The 24,974-nt window shown below is 39.9% G+C and overlaps 1 protein-coding gene across 3 annotated transcripts in view; it reads right to left on the bottom strand.

Moving 5' to 3' along the window:
• Positions 1-24,974, bottom strand: part of UBR2 (ubiquitin protein ligase E3 component n-recognin 2) — a 132,248-nt gene that overhangs the window by 47,588 nt on the left and 59,686 nt on the right. For all 3 annotated transcript variants that reach the window (XM_025383367.1, XM_025383365.1, XM_025383366.1), the window contains exons 12-21: positions 13,976-14,139; positions 13,787-13,886; positions 10,812-10,940; positions 9,137-9,320; positions 6,087-6,148; positions 4,661-4,771; positions 3,874-3,939; positions 1,734-1,856; positions 1,534-1,597; positions 492-616 (exon numbers count right to left, since the gene is read on the bottom strand). In XM_025383367.1, the coding sequence (XP_025239152.1) occupies positions 492-616; positions 1,534-1,597; positions 1,734-1,856; positions 3,874-3,939; positions 4,661-4,771; positions 6,087-6,148; positions 9,137-9,320; positions 10,812-10,940; positions 13,787-13,886; positions 13,976-14,139 (1,128 nt within the window). The remainder of the gene's footprint in view (positions 1-491; positions 617-1,533; positions 1,598-1,733; positions 1,857-3,873; positions 3,940-4,660; positions 4,772-6,086; positions 6,149-9,136; positions 9,321-10,811; positions 10,941-13,786; positions 13,887-13,975; positions 14,140-24,974) is intronic.

The raw sequence follows: 24,974 nt of genomic DNA, 5'->3' as shown, positions 1-24,974 counted from the left end.
CTGCTTTTTTTTTTTTTTTTTTTTTTTGAGTCAGAGTCTCGCTCTGTCACCCAGGCTGGAGTGCAGTGGTGCCATCTTGGCTCACTGCAAGCTCTGCCTCCCAGGTTCATGCCATTCTCCTGCCTCAACCTCCTGAGTAGCTGGGACTACAGGCATCCGCCACCATGCCCGGCTAATTTTTTTGTATTTTTAGTAGAGACGGGGTTTCACTGTGTTAGCCAGGATGGTCCCTATCTCCTGACCTCGTGATCCACCCACCTTGGCCTCCCAAAGTGCTGGAATTACAGGCGTGAGCCACCGCGCCTGACTATTCTGTTTTCTACTCCTATGCTCTTTTTCTAATTATTTATAATAAGAGTGACCGGAATTATACACATCCCATGATAGTAGATTTTACAATTATGAGAAAGGTATATAGAAGTAAATCTATAGCTTCTAGACTGAGAGGGAAAAGTTTCTACAGTTTTCTTTTTAGAAATGTAGGTACTTACATCTTCAGGTAAAGACTTTACCAATTCACTATGAGCCATAGGCTTGATACTCAACTGATGGATAATCTCTCGCTTGATTTCATCTGTAGCATTTACCTGTCCAACTCCAGGACTAAATCTCTCTCCTGTCAAAAATGAAAAAGTATATATACATACATTTAACATAATCACAATACTTTTGTGATATATACTTACAATTCATGCAGTATCTTATATTTCTCTAAGTCTGTCTGAGCAATGGGAAAGTAAGGACTGTTCTGGCAATAAGCCAGGGAGAGAGCAGCTCCTGACCATGCTTCTGTGTCTCAGACCCAACACGTGAGGGCAGGCTTTAGGCAGTGGAGAGAGCTCTTGTTGCCGAAGAATGGGATCAGAAATGTGAGAAGGGATTAAATGTGGTCAAGGAAACTGCATTTACCCCATTCTCCTTGTGGGAGCAAGGGAGAGCCTTCCTTTCCCCTTCTATCTAGTAGCAAATAAAATATCAACTTTGGAGACCTTCTTCATTGGTATAATTTCCTGACAGTAGCCAGGATTCTCTGCTCTGTGGACTATGGCGGGTCTAAAACAGTAGTAAAGGACTGAAAATATAGGTAATAAGGAAAGAAATCCACATCTATTAGCCATAGGTCTCCTTTAGCTTGGAATTATTGTATCTGAAGTCAAGAAGATACTTTTGTACCACAAACCCATGGAGAGAAACATAGTTAAGATATAAATCAAGAGTAAATAGATCTTAAATATCGTATTCCTTGCTTGCTAAATTCTCCTGTCCCCCAATCCCCCTGCCACCACCCTGCAACATACAGTCTTCCAGTTTATTCTGCTTCGGTAGTTGTATTTTCTCCTTCTTCCAAAGCACCAAAGTGCTGTAACTCTCAATATTACAGTAACCAGAGGGGAGAAAAAGAGAAATATTCCAATTCTCTTACCCTAAGACTGAGTATCCTCTCAAAACAAGGGAAACACAGGCCAGAAATTCCAAACTATTGGCTACTATAAATGTCAATGTAATTTATTAAATGCCTCAATTTAAACTTACCAACAAGCATTATAATGAGGTATAGCATTTCTTCTATTAGAGTATTGTTCTGCTGAACAACATCCTATAACGAGTGAGGGAAGATAAAGTTCAGAGATAAGAATAGGCATATTGTATAATCTCAAAGGATTAACATATCCAAAAAGGAGGAAAGATGCTTCTTTAGCAAAGTGTTGTGGTTTCATAAAACATGTTCTTACCTTATGGGTAATCTCAGAACTAAATCTTTTTCCATAGTCTGGAGTACTGAAAATCTGATAAAGTTCAAAGCGGCTGAGCATGATCATCAGGAAATGATTTGGATCCATCATGGAGACACCTGTCTTTTTTTTTTTTTTAACGTTTGAGATAAAGGAAAAGAGGAAGGTCAAAGGGGCCACTATTGAAACAATTAGAGATAGTTTGGCTTGCACAAGAGAAAGCAGTTTACCAATTCTAAAAGGTTTACCAATCCCAATAAAAGATGAAAACTCATTTAACCTCAATCCCTACTTGTGGTAGCAGACAAGTGTGGAAAGGAATCTAAATTGGTAAAACAAAATGCAAGCACACAAGCCCCAAACCTAAGTCCATCCAGCACAGTAATACGGACTATGAGTTCTCTTTCCTTCTAATGCTTTGAAATAATTGTATTCCTATGAATTCAGTGCCAAAATTTTATTTTGGCGTTCACTGATCACTGTTTGAACTCGGCAATGTGGCAGATTAATTAACCTTCTAGTATTTTAAAAATATCGATCATATTAAATTATTATCAAGATCTCCTAACCTATTTTTTTCTGGTAAGCATTATACTAACTGAAGTGACAGCTTTTTTTTTTTTTTTTTTTTTTTTTGAGACGGAGTCTCGCTCTGTCACCCAGGCTGGACTGCAGTGGCCGGATCTCAGCTCACTGCAAGCTCCGCCTCTCGGGTTCACGCCATTCTCCGGCCTCAGCCTCCCGAGTAGCTGGGACTACAGGCGCCCGCCACCTCGCCCGGCTAGTTTTTTGTATTTCTTAATAGAGACAGGGTTTCACTGTGTTAGCCAGGATGGTCTCGATCTCCTGACCTCGTGATCCGCCCGTCTCGGCCTCCCAAAGTGCTGGGATTACAGGCTTGAGCCACCGCGCCCGGCCGACAGCTTTTAAATATTAGTTTCAATTCTCTTTTAATTCCATTTGTATAAATTATAAATCAACCTAGATTTTGTTCTGAACTAATACTTTTTTGAAATACACATTTTTTTTTACTTTATTTATGAAGTCTCACTCTGTCACCCAGGTTGGAGTCCAGCAGAGTGATCTCAGCTCATTGCAACCTCCGCCTCCCAGGTTTAAGTGATTCTCCTGCCTCGGCCTCCTAAGTAGCTGGGACTACAGGCGCATGACACCGTGCCAGGCTAATTTTTGTAATTTTAGTAGAGACAGGGTTTCGCCTTGTTGGCCAGGCTGGACTCAAACTCCTGACCTCAGGTGATCCACCCGCCTCAGCCTCCCAAAAGGCTGGGATTACAGGTGTGAGCCTCCGCGCCCGGCCAGCTTTATTTTTCTATAGTGACTAACTCCATTCAGCAGTAACAGAGAACAACTACTATGTGACAGGCACTATGCAAGGCCAAAGGGACAAAAAAAGAAACAAGACATAACTGCCATGGTTTGGTGGGGTGGGGGTAGGATGCTGAAGAGTAAACAGTAATCACAATCCAGGTTGTGAGTGCTATGGCAGGGTTAAATACCATGCTAGGGTCCTCACGAAAGGGACATGTAGCCAAGTTTTAGTGTGTCAGGGAAGGCTTCCTGGAGCAAGTAATGCTAAAGTAAACACAAAGACAAGCAGGAAAATAAGTTAGCTAGGTAAATGGAAAAGGAAGGGGTGGGTAACTTAGGGAGGAAAAGAAATATGCAGAGTTTAAGATGTATGAGAATATGGCAAATTCAGGGAACTTCAATATACTTTAAGTATCGCAGTCCTGGAAAATTAGTTTAAGGGGTTTAAACTAAGAGGTTTAACATTAGTTAAAGAACCAGAGGACAAGGAAGAAAGGATGGCTTTCAGGTAAATGACTTTAGCAACTAGGCAGACTGCGGAACAATTCACCAAGGTAGGGAACTGAAGACAGGAAGAAGGTATGGAGGAAATATGAGGAGTTATTTTGAACACATTTAATCTGAAGTGTGTCTAGGAAATACAGCTGGAAATGATCTAAACACTGTTAGCCATGTGAGTTTGGAGGTTAGGAGACAGGAGTTAGACTGGAGTTATAGATTTGGGAGTGATCACAAGTGACTCAATTTTATGGAAATAACAAGAAGCAAAGATTCCCCACAACCTTTAAGTTCAATGCTTTTAATTCATTACCTGAAGCATTACTATATCCTTGTCAAACATCTCACGTCTGCATTTCACATTATGGTAGTAATAAATCTAAAAAAATAAGTAATTATATTGAGTAAATAGTTTTTATTGGTTCAGGCTCTCTCTCTCTCCCAATCCTTTCCCAAAAGCACAAGTTTGTACAAGAATGTGTGCATGTGTGTGATGTGGTTTTTCTAACAACTACCTTAGTATAGACTAATTAGGTACAGATTTTCACATTACAGTGGTCATGATATGGTTCACATTTTGCAGCTAACCTGCTGGGTCTCCGAATAAAGTAAAAGGTTGTGGTCTCAGGAAGGTTAGGAGCTACCAAAAACAGGAGGAAAAAAAATCTGTTTACAGTTATACCACCCTAAATGCGCCAGATCTTGTCTGATCTTGAAAAAAAAAAAAAAAAATTCATTCCAAGCCTATGTGAGGTCTATAAAAAGTAAAACCTCAACTTTACAGCTATATTAAAAGGACTTTATCTTTTAATTCAATTTAATTTAAATAGATAAAATCTGGATTTTTGTTTTTTAATATCCAACTTTGTTCTAAAAAATTATTTCAAGTAAAAATTATGACCACTGTTGTTCATTTCTACTTTTTATATTATTTCTTGACAAACTATGAATAAAAGTTTTAAGAAACTTTTGTTTTATCATTAAATCTTTTCAAACAATTTTAATATAGATCCTCAGCTTTCACTAAGTCCACTGAAAATTACAACCTTCATAGAAGCCAAGAATGGAATGAAAACTCTTCATAGAATTAGAACACTGACCTGGTTTACTAGAGAGAACCCATTTCTTCTCCACATTCCAGCATGTACTTGGGCACATAAAACGAGACATCTAAGAGGGTGTTCTATCAACATGGGTGGGCTAAGCTCACTCTATATATACAAAGAATAAACAGAAAACAAAAAAACCACACACATAAAATCAGTTCTAGAAAGAAGTTTGGTCGATAGGGATAAACACTTTTATAAAACACAATATAAATTATTATTATTATTATCATTTTGAGACAGAGTCTTACTGTCACCCAGGGGGTAGTGCAGTAGTGCGATCTCCGTCTCCCAGGTTTAAGAGATTCTCCTGCCTTAGGCTCCCGAGTAGCTGGGATTACAGGCATGAGCCAACATGCCTGGCCAATTTTTGTATTTTTAGTAGAGATGGGGACTTGCCATGTTGGCTAGGTTGGTCTTGAACTCCTGACCTCAGGTGATCCACCCACCTCAGCCTCCCAAAGTGCTGCGATTACAGGTGTGGACCACTGTGCCCGGCCTTATTTATTTTAATTAAGACATGTTTGTGTGATGGTTAGTTTTATGTATCAATTTAGCAAGGCTATGGTATCCCATTTATGGTCAACACCAATCTAATGTTGCTATGAAGGTATTTTTTACACATGATTAACATTTAAATCATAGACTGGCTGGGCATGGTGGCTCATGCCTGTAATCCCAGCACTTCGGGAGGCTGAGGCAGGTGGATCACCTGAGATCAGGAGTTCGAGACCAGCCCAGGCAACATGGTGAAACCCTGTCTCTACTAAAAATACAAAAATTAGCTGGGAGTGGTGGCAGGTGCCTGTATTCCCAGCTTCTCGGGAGGCTGAGGCAGAAGAATCCCTTGAACCAAGGAGGCAGAGGTTGCAGTGAGCCGAGATCACGCCACTGCATTCCAGCCTGGGTGACAGAGTGAGACTCTGTCTAAACAAAAACAAAAACCAAAAAAACCAAAAAAACAAATAATAGACTCTGAGTAAAGCAGATTACCCTCCAAACATGGGTGGGCTTCATCAATTCAGTTGAAGGCCTTGAGAAAAGACTGATATCCCCCACGGAAGAAGGAATTCCGCCTTTATAACAGCCACTGTACTCAAGAATGCAACATCAACTCTTCCCTGGGTCTCTCCAGTCTGCCAGTCTGCTAGGCTCCCTTGCAGATTTCAGACTTGCCAGATTTCAGCCCCCATAATTTCATGAGCCAGTTCCTTACAACAAATCTCTGTGTGTGTGTGTGTGTGTATGTATGTATGTATATGCACGCGCACACACACACACACGTGCGCACACACACACATAAATATCTTACTGGTTCTGTTCGTCTGGAGAACCCAAACTAAAAATGTGTTTCAAAGTGATTTCAAATACAAGGAACATAATAAATAGGTATTCACTTTTAAGTGTTAGCACCACTTACTAGAGGTAGGAGCTCTGGAAATTTATATGCCACTTCACTTTTGCTTAATAATACATGTAAACCTGCATGAAAGAAACAAAAAACAGTATTTCTATCACTAAAAATCATTTAGGAAAAATACCCTAAATATTCACTCAACTTTACATCTGACTTCTTTTCTCTTTACGAACCTATCAAATTACCAATTAAGATATAAAATGAACATATTCATAAGAGGCTTATTATTATTATTGCTTTTTTGAGATGGAGTCTCTCTCTGTCGCCCAGCTGGAGTGCAGTGGCACGATCTCGGCTCATTGCAAGCTCCGCCTCTCGGATTCACACCATTCTCCTGCCTCAGCCTCCCGAGGAGCTGGGACCACAGGCGCCCGCCACCACGCCTGGCTAATAGAGGCTTTTTAATGCTTCTCATGAATCTGTTATCAAAGGCACACTTAGAACTAGTCTTAGTTGTATGTACTAATATACACTGATGACATTTTAAAAGCTATTAAAACAAGTTATACATATGTTACGCCAGCTTTAAGAGTTGTATTTCACTGGGCCATGGAGTTTGTTCCCATTTAAAGTACAGCAGTGAGAGATCCTTCTGGCCACTGAATGGAGAAACTGGCCCTGGAATCACGCACGGTCCTCACTGATACTGACCTTTGAATTAAGTTCCCCAGAACTTCCGATTTAGGATCAAAGCCTCCTTAGTTTCTAACCTCAAGGGATCCTGGCTGACTGCAACCTCCGCCTCCCAGGTTCAAGTGATTCTCCTGCCTTGGCCTCCCAAGCAGAGCAGCTGGGAGGGACTACAGGCACACTCCACCATGCCCAGTTAATTTTCTTAGTTTTAGTAGAGACGAGGTTTTGCCATGTTGGCCAGGCTGATCTCGAACTCCTGATCTCAGGTGATCTGCTGGCCTCGGCCTCCCAAAGTGCTGGGATTACAGGGATGAGCCACCACGCCTGGCCTTCAGTTCGTTCTGAATGTGTTCTGTTTATGCTATTGCTTAAACAGAGGACACCCGTTAAAGTCTTATCAATATATACTGGCCACTTACTCAAGCCTGGTTTAAGGCTTTCTTCATCTAGGAAAACTTGCACTACTAATGCCATTCTAATAGCTTATTCTCAACATTTACTGCTCAAACTCCATTAGCACTTGCTTCAAACTGTCCAAGAACTGTTTTGTGTAGGTTTACTTAGATTTCCAATTAGATTATAAGCAGTTAGGCTAAGGTTTATCAAATATAAGAAAATGAATACTCAAAAATATTCACACAACAGCTTTGAGGGAGGTAAAAACGTAGGCAGAAATTAGTACATTTTTAGAGTATCGACTTTTTTCACTGTAGGTAACTATCAGCATTAGCTTCCTCCCATAAAATTAGATTTTTTTTTTTTTTTTTTTTGAGACAGAGTCTCACTCAGATTTTTAAAGGCAGAAGAGATCAGTGGCTCAGTTGGAGACAGGACTCACTACTCACTTTCTTGCTTTTTTTTTTTTTTTTTTAAATCGCATGCGCAGGGCATGCCGCGCTGCGCCTGTGTGCTACTTCCCCATGCATGCCTCACTTTCTTGCCTTCTATCCAGTACTTTTCCACAACACCATGCCATTAATTGCTTGTGTTGAGGATCGACAGTTCAGTTGCTCAAAACACTTATAACAAAACTGGGCCTGAATAAGTTATAGAAATAAGACAGATTTCTTCTTACGATCATGATTTCATTCTAGGTAATGGTCTATTGTACCATTTTAATATTCATATGTCTAGGAATAACAACTTTATAAGCCTCACAGTAAGTAGTTATCTTAAATTACCATGACTTCAATAATATACCCACGGCAAGGGTCTATCAGTGGGATAATGTGATAAGTCTCAGAACAATGAAAAAAGATGCCTTCAGAATGAAAGAGGAATCATTACTACTGATCCCATGTACATTAAAAGGATAATGAAGGAATATGAACAACTCTAGGCCCACAAATCTGATAACTTAGATGAAATGGATCAATGCCTTGAAAGACACAAACTACCAAAACTCACACAAGGAGAAACAGATAACCTAAATAGGCCCATATTTATTAAAGAAATTGACTCAATAATTAGTAACCTTCCAAAAACTAAAGCATCAGATGAGATGACTTCACTGGTGAATTCTGTCAAACATTTAAGGAAGAAATGAAACAAATTCTCTATAATCTCCTCCAGAAACAAAACAAAACAAAAAACACACCCTCACATCACATTAAGCTACTGAGCCACAAACTTAACATAAACTACATATTTTACAATGAGTAAAAATACCTTCAAAATTTCTTTCTGTTCTCTGAGTTAAAATGGAACTAAAGAAAACAACAGTGTGTGAGCAAGATAAGAATACCTAGAATCAAGAAATATGAAAGCTGTACTGAAATGAGTCTGTAGAGATGGATAAGTACATATTTAAAGACTTTGGCCATGTAAGATGGCAGCTTCAGACATTCCAGCAATTAATTACAGGTGCCTTATAAATCAACTACTTGAAATTAAAAGAATTATCACCCCATTATGGCCTTGTTCTTGACCTGTTGCATAAAAGGCTATCAATAAATATATGAAACAGCTCAGAGGGAGAGAAACAAAGAAGAGAAAACGTAGGGTGGCTTCAAGTGATTAGCAGTTGCTTAAATGACAGATAAATTTGAATGTTAATAACACAGACTTTGAAGCTGGATTCAGTGAAATGATAAAACATGTAGTATCTGTAGTTAAGTCTAAAGAAGCACTACGGTATAACAGTTATAAACATGGCCTCTGGTGCCAAACTTCCTCATAATGCCAACTGATTCTTTCTTGTTGTGTGACTTACTAAGCAAGTCACTCTCTATGCCTCTGTCTTCCCATCTGTGAAGCAAGCTTAACAATAATACCTACTTCACAGGACAATGTGATGATTGGATAAGTTAATGATGTAGAAATCATAGAATAACGTCTGGCACAAAGTATTCACAGATATTAACCACAAACAACGATTTAAAAGATAATTTTAGGGTTTTATTTTAGGGGAAACGCTTTACCTGCAAGTAAGCGAGAAACTGGGAGATGAATGCTAACTTTTTCTTGGGAAACACAGTATCTGATAGTTTCCACTGAATGTCCACAAATGCTTAGTGTGATAGGTTGTTCACCATCAGTATAACCACCATGACACTGCATCAGTACGGCGAGACATTTCTTGTAAGCTTCAATTAACACTTTTTCCTAAAAAAGAGGGTTTTTCTGTAAGTTACTCAAAAGGTTGAGTTTCTACAACATTGAATAAGCACCTCAAATTCAATGAGTAAGTACCTCAAATAACAATACGGGCAAAACCAAACTCAATTCTCCCTCCCAAACTTGGTCCCTCTTCCAATGTCCACCATCTCAGTGAATGATACATTTACCCATATAGTACAGAAATCTAGAAGTTATTCCAGTACCCTTCTTTCCCCTATTCCCCATTGTCCAATCTATTACCAAGCTGGTAACTTCATCTTCTAAGTTTCTCTCAAAACTTGCTACTTTTTTGTATCTCTAGTAACTCTAAGGCACTGCCAAGCATCTCTCTATTAAATTCCTGCTTTGACTCTTGCCCTCTTCGTCCATTCTCCATACAGAGCAATTTTAAAAAAACATGTAAATTGAATCATGTCACTGTATGGAGAATGGATAAAGGAGGCAAGAGTTGAAGCAGGGATTTAATAGAGAGATGGTAATCTCTAAAGGCTTCCCACTTCAATTCAAATAAAATGCAGGCTGAGTGTGGAGGCTCACGCCTGTAATTCCAAGACTTCGGGAGGCCGAGGCAAGCAGATCGCTTGAGCCCAGGAATTCAAGACCAGCCTGGGCAACATGGCGAAACCATGTCTCTACAAAAAATAGAAAAATTAGCCAGGTGTGGTGGTGAGAGCCTGTTGTCCCAGTTACTCGGGAAGCTGAGGTGGGAGGCTCACCTAAGCCCAGGGAGGTCGAGGCTGCAGTGAGCCAGGATTGCACCACTGCACTCTAGCCTGGGCAACAGAGTGAGCCGTGTCTCAAAAAAAAAAAAAAAAAAAAAAAAAGAATTATATTCAAAACTTCTTTACATGGCCAAGGCCCTGAAAAATCACTCCTGTGCCCAAATCTCTGTTCTCTACTTCTATGCTCCAACCACAGACCTTTCAATAGCTCCTAGGACTACCCTCGTCCCTGTCATCACAGACTATAATGCAGCTGTCTTCTCAGTCATGAATATCATTTACTCTTTGTTCCATTAACTTTTACACATTGTTCTGACCTTACAGAAACTTTCCCTAACCTCATAACGTATACAGGCTGTCATCTAGACTTTATCGCCAAGGAAGGCCAAAATAATTTTAAGACACAGGACAAATGTACCAATAATACAATTTTATTTTTGAATAAATTTACAAACTACCATTTTTATATTCTCAAAGTCTAGAAGGGATTATGAAAAAAAAAAACCAAAAAACAAAGATAGTTACATTAGGAAGAGACAATTTGGATTATATCCTTCTCTATTTTTCAAGTTTTTCCTAAGGTTGTAGAATTTTAAAATTTTACTGAGTTTATAGGTGGAGAAGGAAAATACGCTGTTTAATGAACTAAGTATCACCACTATTTTCTCCAGGTCTCCCCAAAATTTACTTAGGATTCTGCTTATTCCTCCCTCTTCCACTTTCTTCCTATCTCCCGCACCTAGAAGAAACTTACATCTGAAGCACACCAGTCCTGCATCATTGAAATGACATGTGTTAATTTCATTTGTAGTGTGAAGGCTGCTTCCCACTCTGGTTCCATTTCAATATGTTGTCCTACTTGACGTGTAATTGGATCCATTCCCTTAAAGGAAGTGAAAAAACTATATATGAATGAAAGTTATAGTTGTTCTTTCATATGGAAACCTAAGAAGTAATGTAGAAGAAATATATATTGATTATAAAAACATAGAAGGTATAAGTTTTAACAGGAAACTTCAAGTACTATGAAAAGTAATAGCTTTTAAAATTATGTGTTTATATAACATTCTCTAAAATATAAATTTAAAAATCCCAATAAATGCATTATTTCAGAGGTATCTTCCAAGATCTGTTTTAGGCAATAAAATACTTCAATATTTCACTGCAATAATCCTTCCTTTTTAGCTCTATTGTCTACAGAAAAAATTGTTAAAAGAAATGTGACAAGCTTTTAAAATGTTATTGAATTTATAACTGTATTTTTAATATATTAAAGTTTAAATATTATGTCCTAATATGCAACTAAAAGTTTTCATAGAGCCTGAAAGAAGGCAAAACAATAAATAGCTTTTAATTAAAATTACTGTTCAGAAACTAGCCTAACTATTCTAGTATGTCACAACTTAATAAATAATAGAGAATACAGAATACTTCAAGTATCAAAAATGACCAAAGTAGCTACTGTTGTTACAGATACATGAAAAACATAGTAGTATTATAATAAATTAAACACCCATGAACTACCATCCAACCTAGAAACTAGAATGGTAAGTCAGGCCAGACATGGTGGCCCAGGCCTGTAATCCCAGCACTTTGGGAGGCCGAGGCGGGTGGATCACTTGAGGTCAGGAATTCAAGACCAGCCTGGCCAACATGGCGAAACCCTGTCTTTACTAACAATACAAAATTAGCCGGGTGTGGTGGCATGCACCTGTAATCCCAGCTACTCAGGAGGCTGAGGCAGAAGAATCACGAGGCAGATGTTGCAGTGAGCCAAGATCCCACCACTGCACTCCCGCCTGGGCGATAGAGCAAGACTGCACCTCCAAAATAAATAAAAAAATAAATAAAAATAAATTCAAATAAATAAAAGTAAAAATGATAAGTCAACTTTGGTCATTCCTTTTCTTAAGAAAGCCAGGTGGCTACTAAAGAAATCATAATAGTACTTGCTCAGATTTTTAGAGACGTCACCTATCTTCTTACAGTTATAACTGGTTAAATATACCTGTTCGTTTCTACTTCTAGATTCTGTTTTGTATATAGGGATGTTTCCTAAAAAGAGAATTAAACAGGGGAAAAAGGTCTACACTGTATTATATAAATATCACATGAAGGAGAGAAAAAGAAACATGGAAACATTAAAAAGCAAAATCAAAAATGACTACAGTTTCTCAAATAACCTGACTATACTTCCAAGAAAGCATATTAAAAAAATAAACTTGTAACCTCTAAAGAAAGAACATTAGTGGAAACTAAAGAAATACAAAAGTAGCTGGCGCAGTGGCTCATGCCTGTAATCCCAGCACATTGGGAGGCTGAGGCAGGCGGACCATTTGAGGTCAGGAGTTTGAGATCAGCCTGGACAACAGGGTGAAACCTCATCTCTACTAAAAATACAAAAAATAGCTAGGCATGGTGGCAGGTGCCTGTAATCCCAGCTACTCAGAAAGCTGAGGTCAGAGAATCACTTGAACCCAGGAGGCGGAGGTTGCAGTGAGTCAAGATTGTGCCATTGTACTCCAGCCTGGGCAACAGAGAAACTCTGTATCAAAAAACAAAACAAAACAAAAAACCCCCAAAATTGGCCAGGTGCGGTGGCTCATGCCTGTAATCCTAGCACTTTGGGAGGTTAAGGTGGGTGGATCACTTGAGGTCAGGAGTTCGAGACCAGCCTGGACAACTTGATGAAACCCCGTCTCTATTAAAAATACAAAAAATTGGCCAGGCGCGGTGGCTCATGCCTGTAATCCCAGCACTTTGGGAGGCCAAGGCGGGTGGATCACGAGGTCAGGAGATCGAGACCAGCCTGGCTAACACGGTGAAACTCTGTCTCTATTTAAAAAAAAAAAAAAAAAAAAAAAAAAAAATTAGCCGGGCATGGTGGCGGGCGTCTGTGGTCCCAGCTACTCGGGAGGCTGAGGCAGGAGAATGGCGCAGGAGAATGGCGTGAATCGGGGAGGCGGAGTTTGCAGTAAGCCGAGATTGAGCAACTGCACTCCAGCCTGGGTGACAGAGCAAGACTCCGTCTCAAAAAAAAAAAAAAAAAAAAGGAGTCTCAAAACAAACAAACAAACAAAAAAATGAATAAATTAGCTGGTATGGTGGTGTATACCTGTAATCTCAGCTAATTCAAGAGGCTGAGGCAGGATATTCACTTCAACTCTGGAGGTGGAGATTGCAGTGAGTTGAGGTTGTGCCACTGCACTCCAGTCTGGGTGACAGAGTGAGACTCCATCTCATAAACAAAACAAAACAGAACAACCAACACAGAAAAAACCCAAGAGCAGTAGATGCCAGAATCTTTGCTGGGATCTCCTTTGCTCTATACCTTTCTAAGAATCCCCAATTAAAGAGGAGCTTCCTGGTCCAAACTGCAGCCATCCAAATTGATCTTTTGGAAATGTGCAAAAAATGAAAAGATGCGCAGACAGAAAGCTGTTCATTTCAATGAACAACAACAACAACAAAAACAATGAAGCCGGGCCTGGGCCTGTGCCTGCGCCTCTAGTCCCAAGCAACTCAGGAGGCTGAGGCAGGAGAACTGCCAGAGCCCAGGAGTTCAAAGGTATAGTACACTCTGGTTGTGTCTATGACTAGCCACTATACTCCACCCTGGGCAACACAGGGAGACCCCCATCTTGTAAAAAAATAAAAATAAAAATAAAACAAAAAGAAAAAAAAAAAAAAAAAAAAAGGAAAAAGAAAAGTGTAATAGTTTTTACATACCTGCATACATTTTAGTAATTCCAAAAAGGCATCAAACCCTTCTAGGAACTTCTGCCTCAGCTCATCTGACCATTCAGTTGGTTTGCTAATTAACACATACCTGAACAAGATAAAAGTGACAGTGGCAATTAACATAAACATCGACTTTCTATAAATTGCAACTGGTTTAATAATTAAACGAAAACTTACTTGAGATCTAAAATAAGGCTCTGTACTCTCCTAAATTTGAAGGCTTGTAAAGCAGTGTATCGTTCAAACTGAAATCTGCCATGGGCATCTCGATGTCTCAAATGATCCATAAAAGTCTTAATGATAATGCTCATCAAGTTTTCTTCTGTGATGAGCATTCGAGCCTAAAAACAAAGTTTATCAGAGTGCATGGTAATCAAAAACTAGGTACTAAGAAAACTAAAAAAAGTCACCAACATTGTTTAGCTCCGTCAGTTTAAACCTTTTTTAACTATATATCACAAATGCATTACTGTGTATTTCTAAATAACAATTACTTACTCCAATTGCCACGTGTATGAAGCAACAATTATACCAGATGCCAGAAAGATGTTAGAAGACAGTTCCAAGGCTCATTATTCAAAGATAATTCAGGGTGGGGGCTCTGAATCAGGCTGCAAATTGTCCTTAACTGAGACATTTAGACACCTATAATGGTATGGTATAATTATTCTAGGATCCAGAGGTTTATGCATAGATTCTCTAGAACTCAGTATGAAACAATATTTTCTCTTAATTTCCTTAGTTGAGATTTATTTTTTGTGTCTGTGTGTGTGTGTGTGTGTGTGTGTATTTTATTTTGAATAAGAAAATATATGTAAATGATACTAAATGCAACAGGGAAAAGTAAGTCAGTAAGTCTCCTAGCTCCTGAGGTCTTTTTTCTAAAGGCAAACCTGTTAATAGTAGCTCCTTGCATATTCTTGAAGAGATGGTATGGGTATATGTATTTTATGCATATATAATTGCAGAGCTTGTGTTTTTATATATGTATAAAATTATAGAGTATATACTATATAACACACACATAAATAAAATGCATAAATTACATAAAGTGTATATTAAGTATACATAAGTATATATAATTATATTTATCTCTTTCCCACAAAGGATAGCATATTATACTGTTTTGTACATTTTTTATCTACAAATTACATACATTGTTCATACAAATGTCCGTCATTCTTTTCAACCAGGTCTACTTTTGTATCAGATTTAATTTAGCCAGGCTTTTACTGGTCAGACATTTGGGTTGTTTCTAGTTTTATGCTATTAAAAAAGATGTTGCAACAAATATCCACTGTGTATAGTTGTAGGAATATTTATAGAATAATTTCCTACAAGTGGAAGTAATCGGTTAAAGAGTATGCACATAATAAATTTTAATGATATCACCATTGTTCCCACAAAAAGGCTTAACAATTTCTATTTCTACCTACAATGTGGGCCATGCCCTTTCATAACCTCCATAACACAATATAACTTCAAACATTTTGCTCTTTGCCATTTTGATGGTGTTAATCTGCCCTAGTAGAGTCAGAAAGTCTAATGTTACTTTGAATACTTAATTTTTTACTCTGATACAAAAGATCATGGATCCTCCCCCTGACATTTTCCAGCCTCAATAGCTAATCTCCCCTAGGATTCTAGAGTGTTACTGATACTGGGTGACAACTTAAACAGGTCTCACATAAGTCAAGATCAGGTAATTAGCAACAGAAAAAGTTTCATCAAAAAGTAGAATAAGGCCAGGTGCGGTACAACGTCTGTAACATCAGCACTTTGGGAGGCTGAGTCAGGCAGATTATTTGAGCCCAGGAGTTCGAGACCAGCCTGGGCAACACAGTGAAACCCTGTCTCCATAAAAAATAAAACAATTAGCTGGGTGTGGTGGCATGTACCTGTATTCCCAGCTACCCAGGAGGCTGAGGTGGGAAAATCACCGGCGCCTGGGAGGTCAAGGCTGCAGTGAGCCATGATCACGCCACTTCAGCCTGCGTGACAGAGTGAGACCCTGTCTCAAAAACAAAAAACAAAAAAATCCCAAATAAGTAGGAACAAAAATGCAGAAGACAGAAGTCTAAGAATATACTAAAACTGTATTCTAATATAGATGTTAAATTCTAAAGTCAGCAGATAAGTAGAAAATCTATACAGTTAAATATACCTTTGAAAACTTCAGGACTTAAAGCAGGCAGTAAAAGGAAGTTTGGTGGACAGACAACTTAATATTGTTAGAATGTAAACCCCCACCAATCAAGGCACTCGTTAGCATTTTTAGTTTCAGGTGAATGTTAACAGAGATGGTTCACATACTGCACTTTCAGATTGGATTTTAATTCTTTATGGGGTGTTGAAAAAAAAAAATAGGCTGGATGCAGTGCTTTATGCCTGTTATCCCAGCAAGCGAGGCCGAGGTGGGTGGATCACCTAAGGTCAGGAGTTCGAGACCAGCTTGGCCAACATGGTGAAACCCTGTCTCTACTAAAAAACACAAAGATTAGCTGGGCATGGTGGCGGGCTCCTGCAATCCCAGCTACTCGGGAGGTTGAGGCAGAACTGCTTGAACCCAGGAGGCAGAGATTGCAGTGAGCCAAGATCATGCCATTGTACTCCAGCCTGGGCGACAGAGCAAGACTCTCTCAATTAAAATAATAATAATAATAAAATAATAATAGGGTAGTTCATTACTACGACGACGACGACTACTACTACTAGTACTACTACTACTAGGGTGGTTCATTACTAATGTCCCGTTAAAACAAGGAAGTAGCTGGCCACAGTGGCTCATGTCTATAGTTCCAGCTACTTGTGAGGTTGAGGTTGAGGACTGCTTGAGCTCAGGATTTCGAGGCCAGCCTGGGCAACACGCAAGGCCTTGACTCTTAAAAACAAACAAAAACCCAAAAAACCAAACCAAAACAAAAACCAGCGGAGTTATTCAGGCATTTCTACTTCTAAAAGATAACAAAAGAAGCACATTTTTCAAAGTTACAAAGAGAAAAGAAAAATAAAAGACCTTAGGTTCTCAGCTTTATCACCTTATGCTAAGAAATTTTTGCTAACCTTTCAAAGTAATTTTCAACATTAAATACCAAACATTATTTGGTATTTATTCTTGGTATATATTTCTTGTACTTAACACCCTAAAACATTATTATTATTATTTTTTGAGACACAGTTTTGCTTTGTCACCTAGGCTGGAGTGCAGTGGCATAATTTTGGCTCACTGCAACCTCCTCCTCCAGGGTTCAAGTGATCCTCCCACCTCAGTCTCCTAAGTAGCTAGGATTACAGGTGTGTGCCACCACGCCTGGCTAATTTTTAATATATATTTAGTAGAGACAGGGTTTCACCAAGTTGTCTAGGCTGGTCTTGAAGTCTTGACCTCAAGTGATCTGCCTGCCTTGGCCTCCGAAAGTGCTGGAATTACAGGTGTGTGCCACCACGCCTGGCCTTTCCTAATGTTTATGCCTACAATTCACTTTGCTTTAAAAAGCATTACCACTATCAGTCAGGCACAGTGGCTCATGCTTGTAATCTGAGCACTTTGGGAGGCTGAGGTGGGTGGATCACCTGATGTCAGGAGTTCCAGACTAGCCTGACCAACGTCGCGAAATCCCCTCTCTACTAAAAATAAAAAAATTAGCCGGGTGTGGTGGTGGGCACCTATAATCCCAGTTACTCGGGAAGCTGAGGCTGGAGAATTGCTTGAATCCAGGAGGATTGCAGTGAGCCGAGATCGTGCCACTGCACTCCAGCCTGGGTGACAAGAGCGAAATTCTATCTCAAAACAAAAACAAAAACAAAAACAAAATTACAACTTACTTATATTATAGCTTTTATTCATTTTATATGATTCATATTCAATTTTGTATTGCAAGGCTCATGACCCATGTAACAGCATATTCAAAATGGGCTAAATTCTCCCATAAGACTCTGAAAACCACAACTGAATAATCATCATCATCTATGCCTATACTTTTAAACTAAACATGCCATAGCATACAGGGATAATGCGGATTGAACACATATTTAATAAATGAGAATAACTATGATACTCTTATCACTTGAATTATAAGCACTGTTTTCTTTTCTTTTTTTTTTTGAGTCAGAGTCTCACTCTTGTCACTCAGACTAGAGTGCAGTGGCATGATCTTGGCTCACTGCAACCTCCACCTCATTGGTTCAAGCAATTCTCCTGTCTCAGCCACTCGAGTAGCTAGGATTACCAGCATCTGCCACCATGCCCAGCTCATTTTTTGTATTTTTAGAAGAGACGAGGTTTCACCATGTTGGCCAGGTTGGTCTCAAACTCCTGACCTCAAGCGATCCTCCCACTTTTGCCTCCCAAAGTCCTGGGATTACAGGCATGAGCCACTGTGCCCAGCCAGTACTAAGTCTTGACCAAACTAAAAATGAAGACTGTGTTAATTGTAAGGTAATTGTGATTCAAAAGATACCGCTGCTATAAGACATTCCACTAATATCTAGGGCAAATTATTTTTAACCAAGAGTGTGCATAATAATTATTAAGAGTTTTTTTTTTTTTTTTTAAGGAATATAAGAGTACTCTTCTGCTTTCAGTCATGATGCAGTAGCTTGAGGCTGACCAACATTTCCACCAAGAACAACTAGAAAAGCTTAATAAAAGTAAAAAAAAGTTTGAAATCACTAGAGAGCTGCTGAGACAAGGACTCCAGGAGAGAAAACCAGGGAGAAAGGGAACTGCACAAGGAGGCGAGCCAGCGTTCTGCAGCTGCTTTTCCCTCAGCATTTGTCTATTCTGGGAGTGGGGTAAGAGGGGATTAAAGATCCCAAGAAAAAACCAAAACTACCTTTGCAAAAACTGTAACAGTGAGAAAATTATGACAATTAAAGAGATCTGACCTAACTGACTTCATCTTGCCTTTAATCTCCAGAACTGCCCTTATTCATTCCTGGGTGCAGCTCAAACTAACTTTGGGAGGAATGTGGTTTACAGTTTAACTTTAAAACAAAGGCTGGATGTGGTGACTCATGCCTGTAATGCTAGTACTTTGGGAGGATGGGGTGGGAGGATCATTTGAGCCCAGGAGTTCAAGACCAGCCCAGGCAACATAGCAAGACATTGTCTCTACTAAAAATAAAAGATAAAAAACTTAGCCAGGTGTGGTGGCACACACTTGTAGTCCCAGATACTCAGGAGGCTGAGGCAGGAGGTTGGCTCACACTTGGGCGGTCGAGGCTGCAGTGGGCCACGATTGCACCACCGCACTCTACTCTGGGCAATAGAGCGAGACCCTGACTCAAAAAACAAAACAAACAAACAAACAAAAAAACAAAAACAAAGATGGTAATGGCCTCTCCCTGAAACAAACTCCCTCTTTGCTTGGGAACCAGACTGTGTTTATAAAACCAACAAATTAGCCACTAGATTAGAAATTATGGCTCAGAAGTCATGCAGCCAGAGGCCACAAAATCACTAACCTCCCCCACTTGCTCCTACAGATAACATAACTATTGTAAAACCTAAGATTGGTGTTTGAGGTATTTTTCAGGCCCTGCATTCTGAAGGACCTGCTGGAGACACCCAGACTGGTAAACTGGCTTATCTGGTCTTACGGCCCCCACCTAGGAACTGACTCAGCACAAGTGGACAGTTTCAACTCCCTGTGATTCCACCCTGGACCCAATCAATCAGCATCCCGGATTTCCTAGCCCCGCTGCCCAACAAACCATCTTTAAAAAAAAACCTAGGCTCTAAATTGTTGGAGTGGCTGGTTTGAGTAATAATAAAGCTTTGGTCTCCCACTTAGCCAGCTCTCTGTGTACTAAACTTTCTCCATTGCAATTCCCTCATCTTGATAAATCGGCTCTCTCTGGGCAGCGAGCAAGATAACCCATTGTGTGGTTACAAAATCTGTACAGAACTGTTATTCTTAGGGAGAAAAACTTGCTGAGTCTATAGCCATCCCAGGGTGTTAGAGAGGCCAGAATCCCAGTAAGAAAAAGAGCAGGGGGAACTGAGTTCAACGTTCTTCTAGTTTTTCCCTAAAGACATTTACAAAATTCTGAAGTTACATAAGGAAGCAAGATTAGTGTTCAAGTTCCTATAGAGTGAAAGAACTCGAATTCTAGGGAAGAACTCCAGGCTCTCAATTGAGAACCCTTAGGGAGTTATGTGTCAGGGGTGGGGTGAAGTACAGGTAAGACTGAGTCTTGTCAAAACAACCTGGAGACATTTAAATCCTTGACTGGACTAAAGTGATCCACCTCACTCTATCTGCTGAAGAGAACTCGAATATTGTGGGCGGCAAGCCACCCAGGTGCTGAGGCAAGAGACCGAGGGCATGAGCTGTTCCAGTATAATAAAATATATAAAATAAGAATAGTTATACTAGATATAGATCATAGATATGATTATATATGAATATTGTTAATCATTAGTTTGTAGCAATTACTCTTTATTCCAGTATTGTAATAATCCTCGCTCTACAACTATAACCTAGGGAAAACCAGGCCATACAGAGATAGGAGCTGAAGGGACATAGTGAGAAGTGACCAGAAGACAAGAGTGCGAGCCTTCTGTTATGCCCAGACAGGGCCACCAGAGGGTTCCTTGGTCTAGCGGTAACGCCAGCGTCTGGGAAGACGCCCGTTGCCAAGCAGACCATGGTCTAGCGGTAGTGTCAGTGTCAAGGAAAAACACCCGCTACTTAGCAGACCGGGAAAGGGAGTATCCCTTTCCACGGGGGAGTTTAGAGAAGACTCTACTCCTCCACCTCTTGTGGAGTTATCCGGAGGCCTAACCGTCTCCCTGTGATGCTGTGCTTCAGTGGTCACACTCCTAGTCCGCCTTCGTGTTCCATGCTGCATACCTGGCTCTGCCTTTTAGATAACAGTAGCAAAATCAGTGAAAGTACTAGAAGTCTCTGATGTGCAGAAATAATGGTGTAAGCTGTCTCTCTCTCTCCCTCTCTCTCTGCCTCAGCTGCCAAACAGGGAAGGGCCCCTGTCCAGTGGACACGTGACCCACATGACCTTACCTATCACTGGAGATGACTCACACTCCTTACCCTGCCCCTTTTGCCTTGCATCCAATAAATAACAGCGCAGCCAGGCATTCGGGGTCACAACCGGTCTCTGCGTCTTGGTGGTAGTGGTCCCCCGGGCCCAGCTGTCTTTTCTTTTATCTCTTTGTCTTGTGTCTTTATTTCTACAATCTCTCGTCTCCACACACAGAGACGACCCACCGACCTGTGGGGCTGATCCCTACAGAATATGCCACCCATAGGATTATTTTGAGCAAAGGCAACTGATGATAGGAGACACAAGAAAAGCTGTAAAAACAGAGCATACATTTCCCTTCTGTAAAGTGTCCTCTCACTTTCCAGGAAGGCAAGGGGCATCCTTTATTACCCTAAGTTCATCTGAACTTGCAAAACAAACCTTTCTAAACGACCCTCATTTGCCACATAACAAGATGGTGAGATGCAGTTAAAATTATGCTTACATGGAAACTTAAGCTTTAAATCATCCGAAAAGGAGAAAGGTTCAAAGTAAATGATCTAATAATCTATAAAGAAATTACATTGGTGGTCACGAAAGGAAAGAAACTACATAAGAATGGCAAAATAAATCTAAAGAAAATATGAAAAGGGAAAGAATATAATAAAACAAAGCAAATGTATAAAAGGGGAAAAATAAATCAATGCAACTAAAGGTTGGTTCTTTGAAAAAACTAATAAGCATATACATCTCTAGGCCGGGCATGTTGGCTTACGCCTGTAATCCAGCACTTTGGGAGGCTGACGTAGGCAGATCACATGAGGCCAGGAGTTCGACACCAGCCTGGTCAAGATGGCAAAACTCCATCTCTACTAAAAATACAAAAATTAGCCCAAGGTGGTGGTGCATGCCTGTAGTCCCAGCTACTTGGCCAAGAGGCTGAGGCACCAGAACGGCTTGAACCTGGGAGGTAGAGCTTGCAGTGAGCTGAAATCATGCCACTGCACTCCAGCTTGGGTGACAAAGCGAGACCCTGTCTCAAAAAAAACAGTATACATCTCTAGAAAGACTGGTAAGAAAAACAGAAAAATTTAAATTTAAAAAAGGATTACAAAAAATACTACAAGACCTACAGATCTGAAATGTATTAAATAGAAAATAAGATAAATATTAGGTGTCATTTAAATCAATATAAATGGAAATTTAAATGAAATTAGCAAATTCCCAAGAAAAAAACGTATGTTATTAGAAGAGAAACAAGAAATAGAAAATCTGAATAGTCCTATTAAAATTTTTAACTGGCTATAAAATCATTTCCAGAAAGATATCTTGAGGCCTAAATGGTTACACTGGAGAATTCTTCTAAAGTGGTAGAATTCTTTAAGTGGGTAAAGTGCCTTTGCAAAATTATGACAGTAAGAGAAATCTGATATAGTTGACTCCATCATGCTTCTAACCTTCAAGCTGTCCTTGGTCATTCTGGGGTGTAGGCCAAACTGACTTTGGGAGAAATTTAATTTGTAGTTTAACCTTAAAGCAAGGAAGATAATAGCCCTTTCCAAAAGGAAACTGCCTTTATAAAACTAATGAAAGTCCACAAGGTTAAGATGATGAAAGGGGCCTGAATTATGCTAAAATGTAAGTTAAATGATAACCAGCAATCACAAGATTTATAACTTCCACAATTACTCCTATAGATAACAACACTATTGTAGAACCTAAGAGTGACCTTTTGGAGATGCCTTTTCAGACTTTTGCATTACTTGTGATCCATGATTCAACCAGTCCTTTGACCCTCAGCCACAAGTGGACTCAGCACACACCCTAATGATGCCCTCCTCAACCAATCAGCATCACCTACTCCCTAGTTTTCTGCTCACCAAATTATACTTGAAAACCCCTAACCTCCAAGCCTTCAGGGGGAGATTTTGAGTAAAAACTCTGTCTCCCAAGTGGTGTGGCCAGCCTCGTGTCAATTAAACTCTCTCTGTATAGCAATGCTATGGTCTCAGTGAATTTATTTTATCTGTACAGTGGGCAGGAAGAATCTGTTGGGCAATTACAAAAGCAATAAGGAATAAGCGGTTCACACCTGTAATCCCAACACTTTGGGAGGCCAAGGTGGAAGGATCACTTGAGGTCAGGAGTTCAAGACTAGTCTGGGCAACAAAGCAACACCTACCCCCAACTCAACAAACACTAAAAAAAAAATTAGCCAGGTGTGGTAGTGCATGCCTGTAGTCCCAGCTACTTGGGAGGCTGAGGCGGATCACTTGCACACCGGAGGTCGAGGCTGCAGTGAGCTGAGATTGCACCACTGCACTCCAGCCTGTGTGCTAGAGCGAGACTTGGTCTCAAAAACCAAAACAAAACAACAACAACAACAACAAAAGCAATACCTATCTTAAATAAAATTTTCCAGAAAACAGAATATATTTGCCAATTTAATTAATGAGTCCTCTTTAATCTTACTACCAAAACCCCAAAAGGCTATAACAAGGAAAGAAAATTATCACTTAATCTCTCTCACAAATAAGGGTGCACAAATAGAATCAAGCAATATAGAAAAAGGATAACAAACCACAACCAAGTTTGGTTTATTTCCTTAACACAAAAGTAATAAAATTTTGAAAAAAATTAAATAATCTTATTAACAGACAAAAGAGAAAAAAAACCACTTGATCATCCAATGCCGCTCCTGAATTCATGAAAATTAAACACATATTCGTGATTTAACACAAACAAAAACCGGCCAGGTGCAGTGGCTCACGCCTCTAATCCCAGCACTTTGGGAGGCCAAGGTGAGTGGATCACGAGGTCAGGAGTCTGACCTGATCACGAGGTCACCAGCCTGACCAACATGGTGAAACCCCGTCTCTAATAAAAATATAAAAATTAGCTGGGCGTGGTGGTGCGCACCTGTAATCCCAGCTACTCAGGAGGCTGAGGCAGGAGAATCGCTTGAACCCGGAAGGCGGAGGTTGTAGAGAGCTGAGATCACACCACCGCACTCCAGCCTGTGCGACAGAGGGAGGCTCCGTCTCAAAAAAAACCAAAAACCAAAAACCAAACAAAAACCAAGCTGGGCTCAGGCGCACATGCCTGTAGTCCCAGGCACTTGGGAGACTGAGGCGGGAGGACTGCTTGAGACCAGGAATTTGAGAGCAGGCTGGGCAATATGACAAGGCTCCCTCTTTTAAACAACACTACCACCTTAGAGCAAACTAGGAATAGAGAAAATTTCTCTAATCTGATAAAAGAGTATCTACAAACGATCAAACAAAAACCAAGCAAACAAAACTCCAAAGCAAAACATCATACTTTATGGTAAAATAGTAAGTTTTTCCCCTGAGATCAGATATGAGACAAAGATTTCTGCTTTTATCTACCACTTGTATTTAACACTGTAGTTGAGGTCCCAGCCAGTATAATAAAGAAAATGAAGTAAAATATATAAATATTGGAAATAAGAACTAAAATTGCCATTATTCATGGATGACAGGTGATATGATTATGTACACAGAAAAATCCAAAAGAATATACAAACTGGCTAGGCACAGTGGCTCATGCCTGTAATCCTAGCACTTTGGGAGGCTGAGGCAGGATGATAGCTTGAGCCCAGGAATTTGAGAATGGCTTGAGCAACACAGACCCCATCTTAAAAAAAAAAAAAAATCTATAAATCATTAGAATAAATGAAAGTGGAAAAAGTGGCTAGATACATGGCTGATATACACAAATGAATGTATTTCTATAAGCAAATACAAAGTAATGTTAAAAAAAATTATCCCATGGCATCAAAAGCCAAAAACAGGCCAGGTGCAGTGGCTCATGTCAGTAATCCTAGCACTTTCGGAGGCCGAGGTGGGCAGATAACCTGAGGTCAGGAGTTTGAGACCAACCTGGCCAACACGGTAGAACACCATCTCCATGAAAAATACAAAAAACTAGCCAAGTGTGGTGGCACGCACCTGTAATCCCAGCTACTTGGGAAGCTGAGGCAGAAGAATCACTGGAACCCGGGAGGCGGAGGCTGCAGTTAACTAAGATTGCACCACTGCACTCCAGCGGAGGGAACAGAGTGTGGCTCTGCCTCAAAAACAAACAACAAAAAAAAAAACACAAAAAAACAACAACAACAAAAACAAAAACAATGTCTCCCTGCCCTCCCCCAAAAACCAAGCACCTA

Source organism: Theropithecus gelada, chromosome 4 (assembly GCF_003255815.1).
Source record: "Theropithecus gelada isolate Dixy chromosome 4, Tgel_1.0, whole genome shotgun sequence".
NCBI lineage: Eukaryota > Metazoa > Chordata > Mammalia > Primates > Cercopithecidae > Theropithecus > Theropithecus gelada.
This window is presented reverse-complemented; position numbering and strand designations above follow the sequence as displayed.